Source organism: Schistocerca cancellata, chromosome 1 (genome assembly GCF_023864275.1).
Source record: "Schistocerca cancellata isolate TAMUIC-IGC-003103 chromosome 1, iqSchCanc2.1, whole genome shotgun sequence".
NCBI classification, from domain to species: domain Eukaryota; kingdom Metazoa; phylum Arthropoda; class Insecta; order Orthoptera; family Acrididae; genus Schistocerca; species Schistocerca cancellata.
Window position 1 is genome coordinate 1,279,012,758 of NC_064626.1, and position 22,968 is coordinate 1,279,035,725.

Here is a 22,968-nt window from a genome sequence, read left to right on the forward strand (position 1 = left end):
TGTCAGATTGCTGCTCAGATTGTTTCCTAAACCATTTATTGAGATTGAGAACAGCAGTTGACCTTCCCCTACTTTAATGTTGTAATAAAACTTTTAAAAACGATTCTTCCATTTATACACATTCAACACTAATGCACTTTGTATTAGAATACATCCAACATTGTATGCAGACACAGAATAGAGGACATTTCTGAGTAACATCTATCTGAGATAACTTTGACATGTTGGTTTGATTAGATCTTCCCAATCTTAACAGTAACACAGCAGTTCTGCTGTATACAGGATAGCCATCCAGTTTCTGATGACTGTGTCATACATCATGTCACTACAGTTGGAATGGGAGATAAATGTCAGCTGCTTTGAAGTATCAGCATAATGAAACGATTGAATAAATATCAGAGAAGTAGGATAAAATTCCTAATGTTTCCATTATTCACTCAAGTTCCATCTTACAGTATCCAGGAATCCCTGTCTTGAATGGGTAAGTAATTGTAGCAATGGAGAAAGCTGACACCAGATCTGGTTAGCTGACTGGGAATGTCACAGAATTACAAAATGAAGTGCCATGACAGAATTTGAAAGGAACAAGTTTTGCATTGCAAAGAGTCTTACACTCAGAATTCGGAGACCCCACTTCCAGAATACAAGTACATTAAGAAACATTTACCTCTTCCAACATAAAGCTCGTGAAATGAATGTGTAACTAAAATTTTCGCAGATGGAATAAGAAAAGTGGTAGGACACTGACTGTGTATCCTCTGGTACATACGCTGTACGGTGGCCAATTACTTAGTTTTGTGTTTCATGGATCATAATTGTGATATCTTGTTGTGATGTGGAATGAGCTAATTTTCAATTGCAGTCCTTTTGTGGTAGAATGTAATGAAGTAGTAGTAGTTGTTGTAGTTGTAGTTGTAGTTGTAGTTGTAATTGTTGTTGTTGTTGTTGTTGTCAGTAGTGCACTACTCTACCCACCTGGTGAAATGACATGGCAGATGCTGCACTTGCCATCATGTGGACCCATACTCACTCAGTGGCTCTGCCATGTGGCTAAGATGACATGGGCTCTGTGTAGCTTCATCACCATTTAGTGGCACTAAAAGGCCTGGCAAGCATTGGAATGCATTTAGAATTTCTTTGTATCTGTCAAATTTCTGTATTTTGTATAATGTATATCTGAAACTCATAAAATATTAGCACAGTGACTAAATCAGGGTTTCTGCTGGTCATAAAAATAATGAAAATGAACAGGCAGTCACGAAATTGATCATGTGGCCACGAATTTGGTGTTATGTATCACTCAGGTGCAATTCTAGGGGGAAGAAGCAAGTTAGCACTATGCCCAAAAATGTTGTATCCAGTTCATTTAATAAACAAGAAAATATATATGTAGGGAACTTGTATGTGCAAGCCATGTTAGCATAGGGTCTGCATCTGCATTTGGAACCTTGAGGGGACAGGTGTGGAGGGAGAAATTTGGAGATGTGGCTTTGTTAACAAAGAGCCTTATGAGACGTATACACCTAGCGGAAATTACATTTAGACTAGCTCTGCCTCAGGCAGTGCTGCCATCTAATGTGTTGTTAGAGGAGTATCTGTTAGAACTACCAGACATAAATCCCACTCATCATCATCTTTTTCTTCGTAAAGGCATTTCTTTAAAACTTTTAGGTGGGGAAATTACAAGTTGAATAAAAATGTAAACACTGAATCTTACACTGTAATATTTGTCATTTGACATCCATATTGTATTTTCATAATTGTTGTGTCCTCACAGTCTTTTATGGTGGTGCAGGCCCTTATGTCATCTGACATCATTCCGTCCTCTGGCAGGATGAAGCTGTTAGGAACTGCTCAACTTGCCTTCAGTGCTTGCGCTACTCTGGCCCTTTTAGGAAGGTTCCAGAAGCTACCATTGCATCTTTGTCAGCAGAATACCACGCCAACCCCGGCAGTCAGTGATTTTTAGCTCTTGATGACGACAGCGGAAATAGCTATTAAAAGCTCGAATGTTTTGTTTGAAGTGAAGTGATTTGGCTTGTAAATAGAGAAGATTTTATTGTTTCATAATTGCTGTTGTATTAAGAAAAATTTTACCAACCGTATTTATGAGTTGTTGTGAATTTAACTAAAGAGATAATGGAAGAGAGTGGAAAAAAAGTCAAGAATCTGATGCTCTGAAAACCAGTAGATGCTCTGCAAGTATGATTAAATACAACAAAAAATAGAGAGATAATTGAATATTCAATATTATTGAAGATCAATTATTTAGCTGAGGAATTGTAAACTTTTGTTAATGAGTAACAGGTGACATAGTGCTTGCAATTAGTCCACAGCTAAAATTGCACTGACAATGAGATGTATTTTGGACAGAACACATGACAGTGATTTTGCTTGAAAAGTGTGAAGACTTGTTATAACTGTCAACTTTGTTTATAATTAACAAAAAACTTCAATCCAGCTACTTTGTAGGCTGACTCTTTTGAGTAAATCTAGAAAATGAACTAATAGGACACTTTACAATTGATAATATTAACTGCACTGTCCAGAAAGAGGAAGGGAGCACAAGATTTAGTGGTAAGCAGGGATGGGAATTATTTGAATGAGTAGAGCATTCAAACATTTTTTGCGAAGATGTTATTCATAACTAAATATAGAATGTCATTGTAGTGTTTGTTTGCTTCTTGCACAGAAGTCTATAACTAGTGTTTGTTTCCTTTTCTCAGTGCAGCTTCTGTTTGACAGATGACTTGTTAATGGTTTGTCCAAAAATGTGCCTTGGTGTCATAGTGGTTGCTGCCATAGCTCAGCGTGTTCTGTCGGAGGAGTGGCCACCTGAGAAAAACTAAGTAAAGTTCTCATTTATTGAGTTCCAAAGATATCATGCAACATCCGCACAGAACACAAAGGAACATATAAAAAAGAATTGGTTAACTTCTTGTTGAAGGTTAGGTGATCAGTCTTCCGTTGGTCGATCGGGTTTTTCTTTTTCTTGTCACTTGTTTCTTTGGTAACAATTAAAGAAGTTCCAAGTTGCACTTGTTTTGGAATACACATTGAACTGTAGGTCCTCCTCTAACTGGATGTATGACTATGTTCAGAGGCGGCAAGAAGTCAAGGCCACACCACCATGCCTGGTAAAGCAGTGCAGTGTTCACACCTGTGGATTGAGCACATATTTAATTGCTTTACTGCATAACAAATACAGCATAAAAATACTCCACTGGTGGGGTGGCTTTAGCAGGTGCACTACTGACAGAGCCCAATTTAACTGATTCTGCACTTGCCAGTACTTCCCCCTCCCCCTGCTAACATGTGGAAGTACTCTGCGTAAGTAGCCAAAGGTGAGAATGCAGCCAACAGAAACTCTTGATATGCATTGCCCTCCATTGTATTAAGATTGCTAACTGTCAGATATGGTTGTCTCTGATATAATGATGCTAGTCATTTGTGTTTGTTTGTTAAAAATGATTGAACAGAATAACAACTAGGTGGTTGCTAACAACTAACATTAACTCACTTTTAATCCAAAGTCTCCAGAGATGGTTTTGGAATTATGCTTGACGTCAGATGCTATCAAAAAGTATTAGGGCTAACTCTGAGTAAGGTATCCTTCAGAAGATCCTACATGCATCAGTGCAGTTACACATAGTTTTGAGATTCAAAAGTTTCAGAAGAGGCACTCTGTTTGAGTACAAAATGAATTCATAATATTGCAGAACTATCAACTTTTTTATCAAGAAATTGTCAAGAAATGATTGGAAGATGTTTTTTTTTTCTTTTGTGCAACACCTGAAAGTACTACAGCAGTGTCTCACCTACAATTAAAAAATAAATAGTTTCCCTGTATTGCTGCCCATGAAAAGCAAGGCTGTAGACACATATAACCAAAGAAAACATAAAAGGAAAATTCATGTTGAATGTGATTTGGGAATTAAAATCACTGTGGAATCACAACAAAGTTATTTGCCAAAACTAGAGTGGAATTTCTGAATTTTAGCAGAAGACGAGTGTGATTTGGAACTTTTGTATCATTATCCTGAAAGGAGTTATAAATGCTGATATCATCTTTGAAGATATAGAACATATTTTCTTTAGTGTCTCACAATGGCAAATATTTGAAAATCAAATGAACTTCCAGACGAGATGTTTGAATGGGGGAAAAACAGTTGTTTCGAAAACTAATTGGAAAAACAAATAATTTATCTATTATATGCAATGCTTCTTATTCACAGACAGTGAATAAATGTTTTCATTTGTGTAAACGAATAATGTTTCGAATGGATATTTGTACTTGTTATCCACAAGTAACAGAAAATAATTTTTACCTGTTTGTGTAATTCTAGTGGTAAAGGAAACACGTTGTTCATGCGCACACTTCAAATTTGCACCCTGTATGCAAGTGAGTGCTAGCTCGTGATTTCTGCATGGATATGGACAAGTGAATGACATCCACACGGTCATTGCCAAGTGTACACTCACTTGTGTTATTAGGTGAAACAGCTTTGATCGCCTTCAGCAACGTCTGACAACATTTGCGAAGTGTGTTTGTGCACTCTCTCATACACCACAGGTGCTTGCAGACCACGCAGATGGGCCACGAACTTTCAGGACCCTAGTTGTCAAGCAGATGTGATTTCAGTTTGCATTTGGAATTATATTCATTAATAACTGCTGTCAGCCTCTGACATACTATTGTTTATATTAAAATTCAATTAACTAGACAAAGATTTTTGTGGTTAAATACTTCACTGCCTTCTGTGCTACACTGAGCCAGAGTGATACACAGTGTGATTTACAACATGTAATGTCTCACATTGTAATATTCAGTTATATAGGAGAATCCAGGATGGAATAATGATAGTCGCATGAAAAGGATAGATTGCTACTCAACGTATAGTGGAAATGTTGAGTCACAGAGGGGCATAAGAAAAAGCTGTCAAACAAGTAAGCTTTTGACCAAAAAAGTCCAACTTCCGTATTACACACACACACACACACACACACACACACACACACACACACACACACACAGAGAGAGAGAGAGAGAGAGAGAGAGAGAGAGAGAGAGAGAGAGAGGGGGGGGGGGGGAGAGAGAGAGAGAGAGAGAGAGGGGGGGGGGAGAGAGAGAGAGAGAGAGAGAGAGAGAGAGAGAGGGGGGGGGGGGAGAGAGAGAGAGAGAGAGAGAGAGAGAGAGAGAGAGAGAGAGAGAGACTGACTACTGGGAGGGGTTTGAGGATGGCCTCAAGGATTTGACGAGAGACTGGAGCTCCTGCTACATTTCTGGAATGGGGTCACTGTGGCATGGTTTGTAGGTGGACAAATTTGGCAGCTGGCAGAGTTGTCCTGCCAGGTAATCCTTGCTGTTCAAAAAATCAGTGGTGGACTGTTTCTCAGCAGGTAGGATTATAAGGTCAGGATCAGTTTTCAGGTGGTGGATTGCAGCTCTTTGTGCAGATGTAAGGTTAGCTTGCATGTTTGGGAGTTTGGGGAATGATGGAGAGGCAAAGTTCAAGGTTAAGAAATTTTGGAAAGTTAACAGGGGGTGATTTGGGGGCAGTATGGGTGGATTACAGTTGGATGGAGGAGAGAACTGAGTCAGGCAGGGTTCAGCATTGGTCTTCAGTGTAATCAGTTTGTTAGGGTTGGTACCGAAAATGTGTTGCCTCTCTAGGGACCAAGTGAAGGAGTGGAGGTCTTTAACAAGTCCTGCGTGATTGAATTTGGGAGTGGGGCGAAAGGTGAGGCCTTTGTGAAGGACTGATACTTCTGTGGGGCTAAGGCCTTTGGGGGAAAGGTTCATGACTGTGTTTTGGATTTGTTTAGGTTTTGTATGGCAGAGGGAGGGTTTTTCAGGATGGGGTAAATGGAGTAGGTCTGCGAGGCTGGGTTTGTCAGCTATGAGCTGATATGGGGGAGATTCGTAGGTTGTTGCAGAGATGGTGTATAGTGGTAGTCCAAGGTGGGAGTAGGTGGTGAACAGGTTGGAAGCAGCGGCAGCTGGCCAAGAGACAAGCAGCAAAAGGGAAGTAATCAATTTTGTGACATTTTACTAGTTCCTATCTAGGAGCAAATTGTATAGTTTCATCTTTGTGCTTTGGTAATTTAGTATCTAGAATTTCTGCATTTTAATTTGATATTTAATAGACACAGTGTCTGAAAGTAAACTCTTTTTGTGACAGTACAAGTGCCTTATCAGGAGCGAATTATTTAGTCTCACCTGAGTGCTTTGGTACTTCAGTTTTTGAACCTCTGCGTATTAACCTAATTTATTGGACACATTTCTTATATTCTTGATAGCGTCTACATAAAGTTCCATAGCACATGTCGATAATTCTATTTTTGTCTTTGTAGTGTAGTTTTCCACAGTCTTTAGTATGGATAAGGACTGTGATCGCTCTGTGCAGATGCGAGCCAAGTTGGTGACAAATCGCTCTCAGCTCCAAGCTGTGATGGCTTCGATTACACAGCTTGAAGCTGCAGTGGATGGGCATCATTGTTGTGGGCTGGCCATGGGATTCAAAGGGTATCCAGGACATCTGAATCCAGTGATCAGTCTGCACTGATGACCAGCCCAGTTACTGTTCGCAGTGAGGTTGACTTCTCACCTGTGGTAGAGTGGAAGGTCGCCTCATTGTGGGAGGCAGCAAAAGACTTCCCAAGGGGCTGAATGTAAGGCCTCCCCAGTTAGTCTGACAAACATGTTCCAGGTGCTGTCAGTGACTGACACTGTACCTCAGCCAGATGCATTTGCTTGTCCTGTTTCAAAGGAAACCTCTCAGTTGGCAAGATCCAGGAAATCACAGAGGGTGGGAGTATTGGTAGTTTGGTGCGTCAATGTTAGGCACATTATATGGCCCCTTAAAGACATGGCTCTCGATGAGGGTAAGAAAGCCAGTGTGCACTCCGTGTGCATACTAGGTGGAGTTGTTCCAGAAGTCTTTCTGGATGCCATGAAGAGCACGGGGTGCAGCTAGCAGCAGGTGGTAACTCACTTTGGCACCATTACAAGTGTTGCTTTGGATTCGAAGAGATTCTCTCTAGTTTCAAGCATCTTTCGGAAATGGCAAAGGCTGCCAGTCTTCCATGTGAGATGAAAGCAGAGCTCACCATTTGTAACATTGTTGACAGGATCAGTTGCGGACCTATGTTACAGAGCTGATTGATCTGAAGCAGAGGCCCAGATGTTCTGCGATAGTGTAGGCTCCAGATTCCTCTACTAGCGCCATAGGGTGGTTGGGTTTTGGGTTCCGCTAAATAGGGCAGGAATCCCCTGTAGATAGGAAGCTGCTCATGGGTAGCAAGGGCTGTGTGGTGTGGGATGGATGGTTTTTGAGGTTACAAGGTCTCGGGCAAACACAAAAAGGGCTTCAGTCTCAAAGGGTGCAGTTCGAACACAGGAAGAACGTAGATACAGGAATCATCAGTATAACAGTTGTAAATAGTGTAGCTGTGTTGGGAAGGTACCAGAGCTCCAAGCAAGTCGTAGCTGTGTTGGGAAGGTACCAGAGCTACGAGCACTAATAGAAAGCACTGATGCTCAAATCATAAAAGGAACTGAAAGCTGGCTGACAGCAGAGATAAGTTCAGCCGAAATTTTTGCGAAGGACTTTACTGAGGTCAGAAAGGATAGGCTAAACACAGTTGGTGGTGGTGTGTTTGTTGCTGGTAGAAGTAGGTCAGCTGGTAACGAAATTGAAGTAGATAGTTCCTATGAGTTAGTATGGGTAGAGGTCATTCATGGCAACCAGAATGAATTAATAATTGGATCCTTTTACCGGTCTCCCTACTCAGATGATACAATTGCTGAAAGGTTCAAAGAAAAATTGAGTCTAATTCCAAATATGTACCTGATTCATACAATTATAGTTGGTGGTTATTTCAATTTACCCTCAATATGCTAGAAAAAATACTTGTTTAAATTTGGAGGAACCCATAAATATAGTCTGAAATTGTGCTAAATGCATTCTCTGAAAATTATGTCAAGCAGTTAGTTCATGAGGCCATTTGAATAGTAAACGGTTATGAAAACACACTTGACCTCTTAGCAACAGTTAATACTGAGCTAATGATGAGCACCAAAATGGATACAGGGATTAGTGCACACAGGGTTGTTGTAGTGAGACTGAGTATTGTTACTCCCAAATCCTCCAGAAATAAATGATAAATATAACTATTCAAAAAAATTGGATGAAAATTCTGTTGATACCTTCCTGACAGACAATGTACTGGTATGTGTAGATCAGATATGGCTTGAGTTCAGAGAAATAGTATCAAAAGGAATTTAGAGATTTATACCAAATAAATTAACAAATAATGGCGCTCATCTCCCTTGGTGCATAAAATGGGTCAGAACACTGTTACAGAAACAATGAAAAAAGTGTGCCAACTTTAAATAAATGCAAAATCTCCAAGACCGGTGATCTTTGACAGAAGCTCAAAATTTGCCATGGACTTCATTGCGAGATGCTTATAATAGTTTCCACAATGAAATTTTGTCCGGAAACCAAAGAGATTCTGGTAATACATAAAGAGTGTTAGCAGTAAGACACAGTCAATGCCTTCTCTGCGTGATAGGAATGGAAATATATCGATGATAGTGCTGCTAAAGTATAGTTACTAAACAGAGCCTCATGAAATTCCTTCACCAAAGAAGACAAAGTAAATATTCCAGAATGTGGATCAAGGACAGGTACCAAAATCAGTAACTTAGAGGTAGATATCTTCGGAACCGTGAAACAACTTAAATCACTTAATAAAAGCAAGTCCTCTGGTTCAGACTGTATACCAATAAGGTATACAGCTCCATACCTAACAATAAGATACAACTGCTCACTCAACGAAAGATCCGTACCCAAAGACTGGAAAGTTTCACAGGTCACATCAATAATCAAGAAAGGGGGTATGAGGAATCCACTAAATTACAGGCACATGTTATTAATGTCGATTTTCAGTAGGATTTTGGAACATATATTGTGTTCAAACATTATGAATTACCTTGAAGAGCTTCTATTGATGCATGTATTGACGCAAAGTCAACACGGATTTAGAAAACATCGTTCTTGTGAAACACATCTATGTCTTTACTCACAATAAGTGTTAAGTGCTATTGACAAGGGATTTCAAATTGGTTTCATATTCTGTAGATTTCCAGAAGACTTTTGATACTGTACATCACAAGTGGCTTGTAATCAAATTGGGTGCTTATGCAATATCATCACAGTTATGCAACTGGATTCATGATTTCCTCTCAGAGAGGTCACAGTTCATAGTTATTAAGAGAAGACAGAAGTGATTTTTGGCATTCCGCAAGGTAGTGTTATAGGCCCTCTGCTGTTCCTTATTTAGGAAATGATCTGAGCAGCTGTGTTTGGTTGTTTGCAGATGATGCTGTCATTTATCGTCTAGTAAAGTCATGAGAAGATAAAACAAATATCAAAACTATTTAGGAAAGATATCTGTATGGTGCAAAAATTGGCAATTGCCCCTAAATAATGAAAAATGTGATGTCATCCATATGAGTGAGTGCCAAAAGGTACCCGTTAACCTTCAGTTACATGATAAAAAGGTCATATCTAAAGGCCCTAAATTCAACTAAATACCTAGGTATTACAAGTATGAACAACTTAAATTGGAAAGAACACACAGAAAATGTGGGGAAGGCAAACCAGAGACTGTGTTTTATTCGCAGGATTCAACAGATCTACTAAAGAACTGCCCATACTGCACTTGTCCACCCTCTTTTGGAGTTATACTGTGTGGTGTGGGATCCTTGCCAGACAGGATTAACGGAGTACATTGAGAAAGTTCAGAAAAGAGCAGTTCATTTTGTATTGCTTTGAAATTAGGGAGAGTGTCACCGACATGATACAGGATTTGGGGTGGTAATCATTAAAACACACGTTTTTCATTGTGTTGGAGTCTTCTCACAAAATTTCAACCACCAACCTTCTCTTCAGAAAGTGAAAATATTTTGTTGACACCAACCTACACAGGGAGAAACGGTCATCATAATAAAATAAGGGAAATTGGAGCTTGCACAGAAAGATAAAGGTGTTTGTTTTTTCCATGCACTGTTCGAGTGTGGAATAATGGAGAATTATTGTGAGAGTGGTTCGATGAACCCTCTGCCAGGCACTTAAGTGTGATTTGCAGAGTATCCGTGTAGGTGTAGATGGTGTTGTGCATGTTGCTCCAGTTCATACAGGCCAGGAGTTTGTGTGTGAGTTGGGATCCAGGAATTTGGTATTGTTTAGAGGAGGAGGTATTGCAAGTGGTTTGGGCCTGATTGACTTGGTTTTGCAGGATAATGTTAGTGAGGATCAAACACTGGCAGAATCTGAACAGATGGAGATTATTGTACAAGGAGGGGCTGCAACCAGAGATGGGTAATTCAATGGTAAGGCCATTTGGTCTGATTCCATGAGGCAAACACTGGTGCAAGAACAGTATGTGGGACTGGGCTCTGGCTATGAATAAGGAAATATATTCTGTATTGGCCCAGATGGAAGGACCAGGGATCCATGGTGGAGAATAAAACCGTGTAAAAATATGTAAATAATGTGGAAAACATTTGTAAAAGTTTGTAAAAATACACCTACATACGTAGGAAAAATCATGAAAAGGACGGAATGGATGAAGTATGGGGAAACACGATGAAACCTTTGAGAGCAGGCCTGTAGTGAAAGGTGAAAACCAACTGAAATTGACGTGAAAACACAATGAAAGAAAAATAAATTAGTAGAAAGATTGTAATGTGGGTTGCAGTTCGGCGAGGGAATACGTGTGAAGGGGGGGGGGGGGGGGGGCAGCAGACATGACTAGATTAGGTGAGGCTAGTATGTGCATAATGGAATAAGAGAGGACGACTGGGGAGAGGGATTTGTAAGGTGGAGGTTTGTGTGGTACAGGAATGTGAGGAAAATATCACAAAAATATGCGAGAATGACACAGGATGAGTAATCAGTTTGAAGTCTAGGATTAATGATACCAGCCAGTGTACTGTAGGCTGTGAGATGTTGCACCAAGAATCAGTTTCTCAGCCTGTGCCACCCGGATCCTTCCTACCAATGCCAGCTTTTCTGAACTGCACAGGTGTGAACAGTTCCCGTGCTAAATATCCTATATTCTTGTAACCCTGCTGGCCTTGACCTTCATTAGAAATTGCACTTCACCATTTATCCCCTTCCCTGTTCCTGTTCCAGCATTACACAGCCCTCTCTTCCACCAACACACTCAGTCTTTTTACTTCTCCCCTTTTCCATTCTGCCCCCCACCCACCCCCACTCTCCATCTAACCTCCCAACTACACCTAGCTGCCCTACCTCCTCTGCACCTTGTCTCTGTAAATTCCCACAAGTAGCACTTAATCATGCCCAGCTGCTATCCTGCTTCCCTCCCATTCCCCTGCCCCAATCTCATTTTTACCCCCACCACCCAAATTGCTTCTCCCGTCATGGCAGCTGCTGGCAGTTTGGCCTTTGCAGCCAGAGACAGTGGTCATTTGTGCGAGTTGCGTTTGTGTGAACCTGTGTGTGCTTGTTGGTGGGGGGGTTCTAATTCAGAAGAAGGCGTTTTTGACTGAAAGTTTACTTGTTCAACAATATTTTTGCTGTGCCTCATTATCTCCTGTATATGGTGAGAAGCAATCTATCCTTTTCACTTATGTCGGTGTACATATATGTAGTTTATAAGAATAGTGCTTATAACCTAGATCAAATATAAGTGAAGCATTACAACATGACATATTATACATTAAGTGTCAGTTATTCATACATATATTTTTTCCCCTTGTAATTTTGAAACACACAACAGTCAAAGTTCGGCAACAATGAACGGTGGAATCTTCCTGTGATTGCTGGCTGTTATGTAAACTGTAGTGGTGGTGGGGGCTCAATGTTTATGGCCGCTACAATGAAGATTCTGCTGCTTTCACGTTGCATTGTTCGTGTGCTTGACAGGAAACGGAGAGAGACATAACTTAAACTATTTAAGCCGTGCACCCCAGGAAAATTCTCAGGAGACATGAATGTCATCTGAGCCATCATGCTGCCTTGAATCAGTGTATCTATTAGTGAAAATTGTATAAAAACCCACCACATTCCTTCCTTAGATTAGACTTCACATACAGAGAGAAAAACACAGCAAGGGACATAAATATATCCAGAAGAAGAAGATGTGGATAGATTTATAGATTTAGGTAATAATAAATTTGCATGGCCCAATGGCCTAGTGCAGGCTTTCAATTAGACTCCACGACACGTCCGTACTGGACAATGTTAGCTTTATCTATGAAGGTGCACAGGCGGCACGAAATTTACAAATCTGAGAATGGAAAACAATTTCTCACAACCTCATCAGTGGTTCCTCTGAGCAAGCAGGGAACTATCACTGCCACAGTGTGTGATGGTGATCATGTAGATGCTCTTAATCACACAGCAACAGTTCGCATTGCAAGAGAAGTCATCATAATAATCAAAGGTAAGATAACTGACACGACCGAAGCCACATGTATCACTCTGCGAGTAGACAATGGCAGCAGCGGTACAAAAACACATACGAGTCAGCCTGTCATAATAACAAACGTCAGCATGAAGAATGGTCACAGAGCTGTGAACCAGGTGTCACAATATCTGAATCAGACTTTCAGGTAGTGAAAATCATATCAAAATCCTTAAAGTTTCAGACATCGCCCCCATACATGCCGACAGAACTGCGCAGGGGGGACTTCAATGTATGTATGCACATACAGGGCTATTACAAATGATTGAAGCGATTTCATAAATTCACTGTAGCTCCATTCATTCACATATGGTCACGACACACTACAGATACGTAGAAAAACTCATAAAGTTTTGTTCGGCTGAAGCCACACGTGAGGTTTCTGCCGCCAGAGCGCTCGTGAGCGCAGTGAGACAAAATGGCGACAGGAGCCGAGAAAGCGTATGTCGTGCTTGAAATGCACTCACATCAGTCAGTCATAACAGTGCAACGACACTTCAGGACGAAGTTCAACAAAGATCCACCAACTGTTAACTCCATTCGGCGATGGTATGCACAGTTTAAAGCTTCAGGATGCCTCTGTAAAGGGAAATCAACGGCTCGGCCTGCAGTGAGCGAAGAAACGGTTGAACGCGTGCGGGCAACTTTCACGCGTAGCCTGCGGAAGTTGACGAATAAAGCAAGCAGGGAGCTAAACGTACCACAGCCGACGGTTTGGAAAATTTTACCGAAAAGGCTAAAGCGGAAGCCTTACCGTTTACAATTGCTATAAGCCCTGACTCCCGATGACAAAGTCAAACGCTTTGAATTTTCGGCGCGGTTGCAACGGCTCGTGGAAGAGGATGCGTTCAGTGCGAAACTTGTTTTCAGTGATGAAGCAACATTTTTTCTTAATGGTGAAGTGAACAGACACAATGTGCGAATCTGGGCGGTAGAGAATCCTCACGCATTCGTGCAGCAAATTCGCAATTCACCAAAAGTTAACGTGTTTTGTGCATTCTCACGATTTAAAGTTTACGGCCCCTTTTTCTTCTGCGAAAAAAACGTAACAGGACACGTGTATCTGGACATGCTGGAAAATTGGCTCATGCCACAACTGGAGACCGACAGCGCCGACTTCATCTTTCAACAGGATAGTGCTCCACCGCACTTCCATCATGATGTTTGGCATTTCTTAAACAGGAGATTGAAAAACCGATGGATCGCTCGTGGTGGAGATGATGATCAGCAATTCATGTCATGGCCTCCATGCTCTCCCGACTTAACCCCATGCGATTTCTTTCTGTGGGGTTATGTGAAAGATTCAGTGTTTAAACCTCCTCTACCAAGAAACGTGCCAGAACTGCGAGCTTGCATCAACGATGCTGTTGAACTCATTGATGGGGACATGCTGCGCCGAGTGTGGGAGGAACTTTATTATCGGCTTGATGTCAGCCGAATCACTAAAGGGGCACATATCGAACATTTGTGAATGCCTAAAAAAACTTTTTGAGGTTTTGAATGTGTGTGCAAAGCATTGTGAAAATATCTCAAATAATAAAGTTATTGTAGAGCTGTGGAATCGCTTCAATCATTTGTAATAACCCTGTATATGCATTACAACAACATCTCACTTGCAATCACTTACGTGAGAAATATAGCAGTGTGAAAGGTTAACTATCTTGTTGCACTGCAGTATTCGGCCCTGGGGAGTAACAGAATTGCATGCTGTTTTTTTCTAAACTCTAGGCCATTTGCAGAGAACCAGTTTAATTTTGAACACTTTGTTTACATTTTAAGTAGTGAAACTTCCACACCAGGCTTAATTGTAATACTTGGAATCATCAGCAAACAGCAGTGTATAAGTGTAGATGTAGCTGAAGACCAGATTGGAAAGTATTTAGTGTTGTTGTTGTGGTTTTTTTTTTGGGGGGGGGGGGGGGGGGGCTGAATTTTACACTTGTACGTGTTCAGTTGCTGTGAGATTCTCAACCTAAATATTTTGAGAATTTCAGTGTCTAAGATACAGAAATATTCAGAGTACCTCACCAGAGGATAAAGGAAGATAACAGATTGTTAGTGACTTTCCAAATGCTGCAGTGCAACATTGTAAATTTGCCTTGAAGTAGTTTTTGTTTTATAAGATTTCTAGTTTCGTTCCTGTTATAGCCCATGTCAGGTTTGGTGTCAGAAAATTCGATGCTCAGGTAGCCTGTGATTGACAAGTTCATTGATGTGACTCTTCAGGCTTTCCCAGCGGATATGTTGTAAATAGTCTTCATGGGTTTGCCGCTGGATCACGTTGTGCAAATTCCACAGTATTTCCTCGGAGCAACTGTGTGACATCAGGTTGAACCACGTGAAGATGGCAGACAGTTGCTCTGAGTAAATATTGTGGAATTTGCACAATGTGATGCAGCGGCAAACCCGTGAAGACTATTTACAAGTTCATTGATGATAATATGAAAGCTTCTCTTCTCCTTCTTTGAAGTTTAATTACACAAACACAAGTAGTTCTGTCGGGGTCCATGTCTTGAAGGGGGTGAGACCCAGCAAGTCTGGTGTACTGTCAGTTACGGAAGACTGAATCACACATTGACTATGGCAGCAGTTGGTGTAAAGCTTAGAGAATTTGTCTCTGAAGAGCACGATTTGAACTGGTGTTCTGTGGTTGTTTGCTGGCATAAATAAGGTCGTGGCACACGGATACAGTTCTGTCTACTTGCGGGAATGTCACAAGTGGAGATGAAATCTGTAGGGCCCATGATAGCATCGCTGTGGTTGTGGATGTGTGCACTGCTTTTGAGGTGTCTGCTGCAGATGGGCAAAAAACCAGCCTTTTCGGTTGCTCCCTGGGATGTTTACTAATGCACAAGGCAAGTATTGGTTCGTGATGGAGTTGCTGGGTTGTAAGCCGGCTACAACAGCTGACGGCTGACGCTTGGCCAACTGCGGGATGCAGGTGTAAGACAGGCTGTTGTCTTGTAGCTGCATAGCCAGTCACAGCAGTTCCCAGTGTTTATTGTTTCTGGTAGTACTTGTCCATTTACTTTGTGTAATGTTGTATTAGAGGAGGGACAGGTAACAGTCTGGAGCAATATAATTTGGATCAGCTGATGGTGGCATCTGTTCCTTTACCATTAATTCTTTAGTAATTTTCAATGTGTCATTATCATTATTACATAGTGAGGTTAATTTTTTTTTACCTGAAACTTGTGTGTTTCCTCTTTGCAATATTAGTAACTGTTGGTGTTTTCTTTTCAAAGGTGAAACTGTACGACTCAGTGATGAAAGCCTGAGGTTGCCTCCCATTACGTATGTCTTAAGCCAAGCAGATAGCACTGATAAAGCCAATTATTTCATGTATTTACAAGGTATAAGGGATGACTTGGATGAAATGGATTCTGATAAAGAGGTGTGTAAGCAGTAGTGAACTATAAAATTTTTTGTGTGTGTTAGTTTGTCTATGTAATTTATTTTTGATAATTATATCGTGCAAAAGACATTGGGCTTAAAATTTGCTACATGTTACTTTAACAGCTGGGATATATAATTCAAAAAGGTTTATGGTAATAGATTGATATAACGAGGCTGTTCACTTAAACTTTTGTTATACAGTTACGAGCTCTACGTACTTTGAGGTTGTATAAAAACACGTTTTTGTAACTCGTAGAATACCACAAATTTCTTAAAAATATCTAGTTAAAAAAAATTCTGTATAAATAGGTAACCTGTTTTACAGTTTTTGGTTCTTGCACAAGATGGTGTTGCAATTTCTGATGTGTATGTCACTTCTGAACCTTGTACTATTTATATGAAGTCAGTTTTAAGATATAGTCACACTTTTAACCTTTTCCGATCCACTGTCAGACAATGTCAGACATTTTTCCATTATTGTGCTTTCTGTCCACTTCATTGTTAGAATTTGCTATGTGTGTGGCAGCACATAGTATGAAGATCTGACAACTCAAAGTGTGTTGCATTCACACGTTTATAGTATGGTAATGGTCAGTAGAAACTGTTTGAGTGGTGGTGATATTGCTAGGTGGCTTCTCGAAGACATTACGGACAAAGGAGAATTTATTGATGAAAGTGTTTGGGAAGAAACTTCAGCAGTGTGCAGTGATACAAGTTGTAGAGAATCAGGTTCTACTCATGGAGCAGACAGTGATGAAGAGACACAACCTGTAGCAAATACCTGGAAAATTTATTGTGGTGGCAATGGTGATCCCTTCAGGTTCCTTTTCCTGTCACGCAACAAGATTCCACCATCAATATTTTAGATGCTTCATTAGTTTTACCTATGACAACTCTGGAGTGTTAAGGTACGAAGGGAGCAAGGTGAAGAAAGCTAGTGACTATATTGACAGTAAATTCAAAGAACCTATGTTCAAAAAGAAATGTGGCTATAGGTGAGAGCTCATTAGAATTCAGAAGAAGAATTGAAAGTGCTAAAATCCAAAGAAGCCTACAAAATGTGGTTTTCGCATTTTCTGTCTGTCTGATTCAGAAAATGGTTACATTTTTCCTCATATTCCCTATTATGGAATGACAATTACAGAAACTTTAATTTGTCCTAATTTATCTTTTCCAATCTGAATGGTGGTTCATTTGGCCCAGCAATTGCTAGCTTGTGTAGTTCAGGCTATCACATTTTTACTGACAGGTCCTACATGAGCCCTCAACTTACTCGGGAGTTGCACAAATTTCATCTAATACTTAACTGTTGTGCCATCTAGGAAGAATTTTCCAAGTGATTTGAAGAAGACAAAAATTTGCTGAATAGTAGTTATATACCTATCAAAGTGATATTAAAATTATGTGTCTTTCATTCCTTGACAAGAGGTTAGTGACTATGTTGAGTACATTCTGGTTGAATGAAGTTGTTGTGAAAAGTTATATTCTTTACTCAATAGACAAAGACGAACATGGAGAACAACTACCGAGTCACCTTTCGTACAGAAGAAATCTAATCAGACAGCTAGTCTGCCAGGTAAGAAATTCAAATTAAAGGTAAAGAGGAAGACCATCATCATCTGACATCAAGGAGAAACTATGTGGGAAGAAGAATTTTGTAATGCAAAGTGGGAAAAAAGTCAACTAAGGACTGCACTGCACGGTTTGCAGCAAATTCAAGGAGAAATGAGGAAGAAGGGAAACAATTTTCTAGTGTGTAACATGCAAGAGGAAGCCTGGAGAGTGTTTTAAGAAGTACCATACAGAAATGAATGATGAACAACCATAACCAAACAAAAGCGTAGTTTAAAAATCAGTGTAAAAGATGGTAAAGTAGTCAGGTGATCTCCTATTGCATTTTATTTTTTTAAAACAGTAGTGTAATAACTATTAATGCCTTACAGCCTTACACTTATAAAATAAATAAAGGTTTGGTAAGAATGAAGGTAGTAGAAAAACTGAATTGGAAAGAGTTAATTTCCTGTAAAATTCTATCGTAGATAAATTCCAGTTTTTTTTAGTTTATATCAATACATCTACTATCACGACCTATCATTTGTCTCACTTATTATTTCATATAATTGTAAAAAGTGAACCATATTAACTATAGTACACTAATGCTTTTTCTCTGTTGTCTTTGCAGAGTGAAATTGATCTGGATGGCATAGTATCAGGTGTGGAAGCAAAGGATGGTGAGGAAGCGAGGAACAACCGAAAGATGTCTCTGCGACAGATGTTGATACGGCAGAGCAAATTCATGGAATCTGTTCGGAATACGTACACGAGCCATTTCCTGGTTGCAATGGCACAGCTGTGTCATATGGACACTGGTTTAGCTGAGAGTGTGTGGCTGGATTTCTTCCCTCGAGTATGGAGGGTACTAAGCGACAGGCAGCAGTCAGTAAGTAGCTATTTTGTGTGTGTGTGTGTGTGTGTGTCTTCCCCTTTACGTGTACTCAGCCGCTGTAATATGTTTTAGGCTCTAATCACAGACTTAGTGCCTTTCCTCGCCAGTGGTGCACATGTTATCCAGAAGGACTGCCATCCAAGCGCACTGAATTCTTTCACAGAAGGCCTCACAAGATGTATTGACAACTTACCTTTAAAGCCGTAAGTACAGAAGCTCTGGTTTCACATTAAGATTTAACTTTAACGTTGGCCTGTTTGGCAAAAGCATACTTTGTAAAGATACATCACAATTGGAAATCTCAGTTATTTATACAAAAAAGGTAAAATAGTAATGTGAGAGCCACTCGTTTTGTAATGTATCAGGCTGTATTAACTTGGGGATGCTAAATGCCGGTAACACGTTCATATTACACAGGTTTATTAATTTCCCAGTGCATAAGTTGTTGTAGTCAGACCTGACGAGCATCTGGAAAATGTACATGATAATGCTGCTACTGATGGTGTTGAGGTGTTTATACTGGTCTTGAAAATCAGAAAAAATTATATAAATACTTAGTATGAAGTAGATGGTGTAAATAGTAGCTAAATAGTGTAAGAGGAGCAGCAACGGCTTTTTATCAGTGCAGCTTCTTTTCTTCTAATATACTCATAACTATACAAAGTAATCATAAGTCACCCATAAAATGCTGATAATACCACTGTATAATGCCCTTACAAAGAAATACCAGCAGTTGTTTGACATAATAAAGAAGTAACTCTTTCATCTAGCAAACTAATGTGACTGGATCCTCTATTTCTTGGGTTAGAGAAAACTAAAGGCTTGAGCTGCATAATTCTAGGGCAAAATGAAAGAGTTTTTTCACCTCCCATTAGAAGTACATTTAACTCCAGTGCCTCCAGGATGAAGCTCCCTCCTTTTAGCAGCAAACCATTCAATTCCTATAGTTATAATTGTGAATAGATTAGCAGTAGTCCTACACACACACACACACACACACACACACACACACACACACACACAAATGCATATTGCACACACATTTGCAGTCTCAGAGAGCTGAGACCACACAGTGAACAGCAGCACCAGTGCATGATGGGAGTGGCGACTGGGTGGGGGTAAGGAGGAGACTGGGGCGGGGAGCAGGAGGGATAGTATGGTGGGAGTGGCGGACAGTCAGGTGTTGCAGTTTGGATGGAGGGCAGGAGAGAAGGTGCAGAGGGCGGAGGGGGTAAGTAGCGGAAAGGAAAAAAAAAAAAAAAGACTGGGTGTGGCAGTGAAATGACGGCTGTGTAGTGCTGGAATGGGAACAGGGAGGGGGATGGGTGGGTGAGGACGATGACTAACGAAGGTTGAGGCCAGGAGGGTTACGGGAACGCAGGATATATTGCAGGGAATGTTCCCAACTGCGCAGTTCAGAAAAGCTGGTGTTGGCGGGAAGGATCTATATGGCACAGGCTGTGAATCAGTCATTAAGATGAGGGATATCATGTTTGGCAGCGTGTTCAGCGACAGGGTAGTCCACTTGTTTCTTGGCCACAGTTTGTCGGTGGCCGTTCATGCAGACAGACAGCTTGTTAGTGTCGTGCCTACATAGAATGCAGCACAGAGGTTGCAGCTTAGCTTGTAAATCACATGACCTGTTTCACAGGTAGACCTGCCTTTGATGGGATAGGTGATGTTAGTGACCGGACTGGAATAGGTGGTGGTAGGAGGATGTATGGGACAGGTCTTGCATCTAGATCTATTACAGCGGTATGAGCCATGCGGTAAAGGTTTGGGAGCAGGGGTTCTGTAAGGATGGACGAGTATATTGTGTAGGTTCGGTGGACGATGAAATACCATGGTAGGAGGGGTGGGAAGAATAGTGGGCAGGACATTTCTCGTTTCATTGTTACATTCCACCCTGGATTTTCCATTGTAGAATTAGTATAAACATTTCTGGCAGCAGAGGAGAGGAAAACCATGAAGACTGTAATGCTGATTTCAGTTTTTAATAACAGGGTGTATATGACCTGGGAAAAACCCGGGAATTTTTTCATCCGGGAGAAAACCAGGAAAAACACGGGAATTTTTCGGAATTCTGGGAATTTTTCATTGTATTAGCTTTCAGTTAAATTTATGTAATTTTGACTGCAGAATTGATTCTCGATCAAAGAATGTTATTGTATCCTGCTACTGAAGAATGATACTGCAGCAATAAAATATAAACGAGAGGGGAAAAAATAAAACTAATGGCAAAGGAAATGTGCAATTTACAACAACAAAACACCGTGCACACACAAGCGTCTGCAAATAGCAAAAAATGTCAAAGGCTGTAGGGCGCAGACTGTAATTCTTCGTAACAATAAACTGCTTGCTATGAGCATGACATCACAACTGTTCACATTAGGTTCGTTTGACCAGTTGCCAGCGGTCTGTTGCGCATGCGCATTTGACTCGTGTATAAGCAGTACCTTCTCCTGCTTCCCCGCTACTTGAAGTTTGGCTGTTAGCTGTATCAGTAGTAGCAGCAAGCAGCCAGATGGAAATGAGAAATTTTTCTCGCGCGCCCTAGCTGCCAGATTCGCGCTTGCACAGAGTTGTCTGAGTTGTAGTGGGGAGGTGGTTAGTCTCCACGTGACCCGTGTTTACGTTAAGTGATTTCGCTGCTTCTCTTCGTGTGCAGCTCCCACGTCAAATGAAAACAAAACGGATTTCTGTGGCCGGAAGCTATCAAGTGAATTAAAATACATTCACATAATTACGGAGGGCAAAAATATATTATTAATTTCAGTTTTCTGATTTTATTTTATTTCCAAGTTAGTAGCAGTCAAGCATTAATCGCCTTGCAGAACAATGAAGTTATTTTTGCAAGTTTGCTAAAGAAATTTGGCTTTATTAATCTTTCTGCTGAGGCAATCATTTTATTTGAAATGAAGTGTTTCATTCTACAGTAATGGCTAGTTCAAACTGTTCACTGAATTTCAAGTGCACGTTATCATCTTCTGCCATGTGTGGCATTATGCCATAATAAAGAACCAAAAATGAGATCGTAGAGTACTGGTACACCAAGAAAATTTACATCCCAAAAACCACACTGTAAAGCTTCATATCAGATGGGACCTACTTCATTGTGAATCTGGAAAAAACCAATTTGCACTTCAAGCTGAATTATGCATTTTAGTATGGTTTATGAAATTCCAATGCCCTTTGGAGTATCCTCTGATGCCCTGTTTCTTTTATGGTGTAATGTAAGCTCTCTTAGTGCTTTATACACACGAACATGTGGGCTTCCTACACCACTGCAGTTGAACGTGCACAATAATGCCTGTTTTCTGGCACTCTGTGGCAACTGGTAAATCGAACCTATTTTTAACAGTCTCCAGATAGTACTGCGAACGATGGTTAGAAAAGCGTTACTTTCAAAAGTAAATTTCTTTCTACGCATGATGAAATATGTTACGTGTGAGAAAATGGGATGGATATCTAAATCACAGAGTGTTCGAAACTGAACAGTTTGAGAACCAGCCACTTAAAAGAATTTCGACCCGAGACATTTATGTCAGATTAGATTAGATTAGATTAATACTAGTTCCATGGATCATGAATACGATACTTCGTAATGATGTGGAACGAGTCGAATTTTCCGATACATGACATAATTAGGTTAATTTAACAACATACTTAAGTTAATATAACAACTTTATTTTTTGTGTGTTTTTTATTTTTCTTTATTTTTTATTTTTATTTTTTTTTATTTTTTAATAATTTTTTTTTCTTAATTTATATCTAAAAATTCCTCTGTGGAGTAGAAGGAGTTGTCATTCAGAAATTCTTTTAATTTCTTCTTAAATACTTGTTGGTTATCTGTCAGACTTTTGATACTATTTGGTAAGTGACCAAAGACTTTAGTGCCAGTATAATTCACCCCTTTCTGTGCCAAAGTTAGATTTAATCTTGAATAGTGAAGATCGTCCTTTCTCCTAGTATTGTAGTTATGCACACTGCTATTACTTTTGAATTGGGTTTGGTTGTTAATAACAAATTTCATAAGAGAGTATATATACTGAGAAGCTACTGTGAATATCCCTAGATCCTTAAATAAATGTCTGCAGGATGATCTTGGGTGGACTCCAGCTATTATTCTGATTACACGCTTTTGTGCAATAAATACTTAATTCCTCAGTGATGAATTACCCCAAAATATGATGCCATATGAAAGCAATGAGTGAAAATAGGCGTAGTAAGCTAATTTACTAACATGTTTATCACCAAAATTTGCAATGACCCTTATTGCATAAGTAGCTGAACTCAAACGTTTCAGCAGATCATCAATGTGTTTCTTCCAATTTAATCTCTCATCAATGGACATACCTAAAAATTTGGAACATTCTACCTTAGCTATATGCTTCTGATTAAGGTCTATATTTATTAATGGCGTCATAACATTCACTGTACGGAACTGTATGTACTGTGTCTTATCAAAATTCAGTGAGAGTCCGTTTACAAGGAACCACTTAGTAATTTTCTGAAAGACAGTATTGACAATTTCATCAGATAATTCTTGTTTCTCAGGTGTGATTACTATACTTGTATCATCAGCAAAGAGAACTAACTTTGCCTCTTCATGAATATAGAATGGC

The 22,968-nt window shown here is 40.0% G+C and overlaps 1 protein-coding gene across 1 annotated transcript in view; it reads left to right on the forward strand.

Moving 5' to 3' along the window:
* The window catches only part of LOC126146787 (transformation/transcription domain-associated protein), a 508,296-nt gene that overhangs the window by 306,069 nt on the left and 179,259 nt on the right, over nt 1-22,968 (forward strand). Inside the window, exons 44-46 of the mRNA XM_049915647.1 lie at nt 15,747-15,895; nt 18,080-18,337; nt 18,416-18,546. Coding sequence (XP_049771604.1) covers nt 15,747-15,895; nt 18,080-18,337; nt 18,416-18,546 — 538 coding nt within the window. The remainder of the gene's footprint in view (nt 1-15,746; nt 15,896-18,079; nt 18,338-18,415; nt 18,547-22,968) is intronic.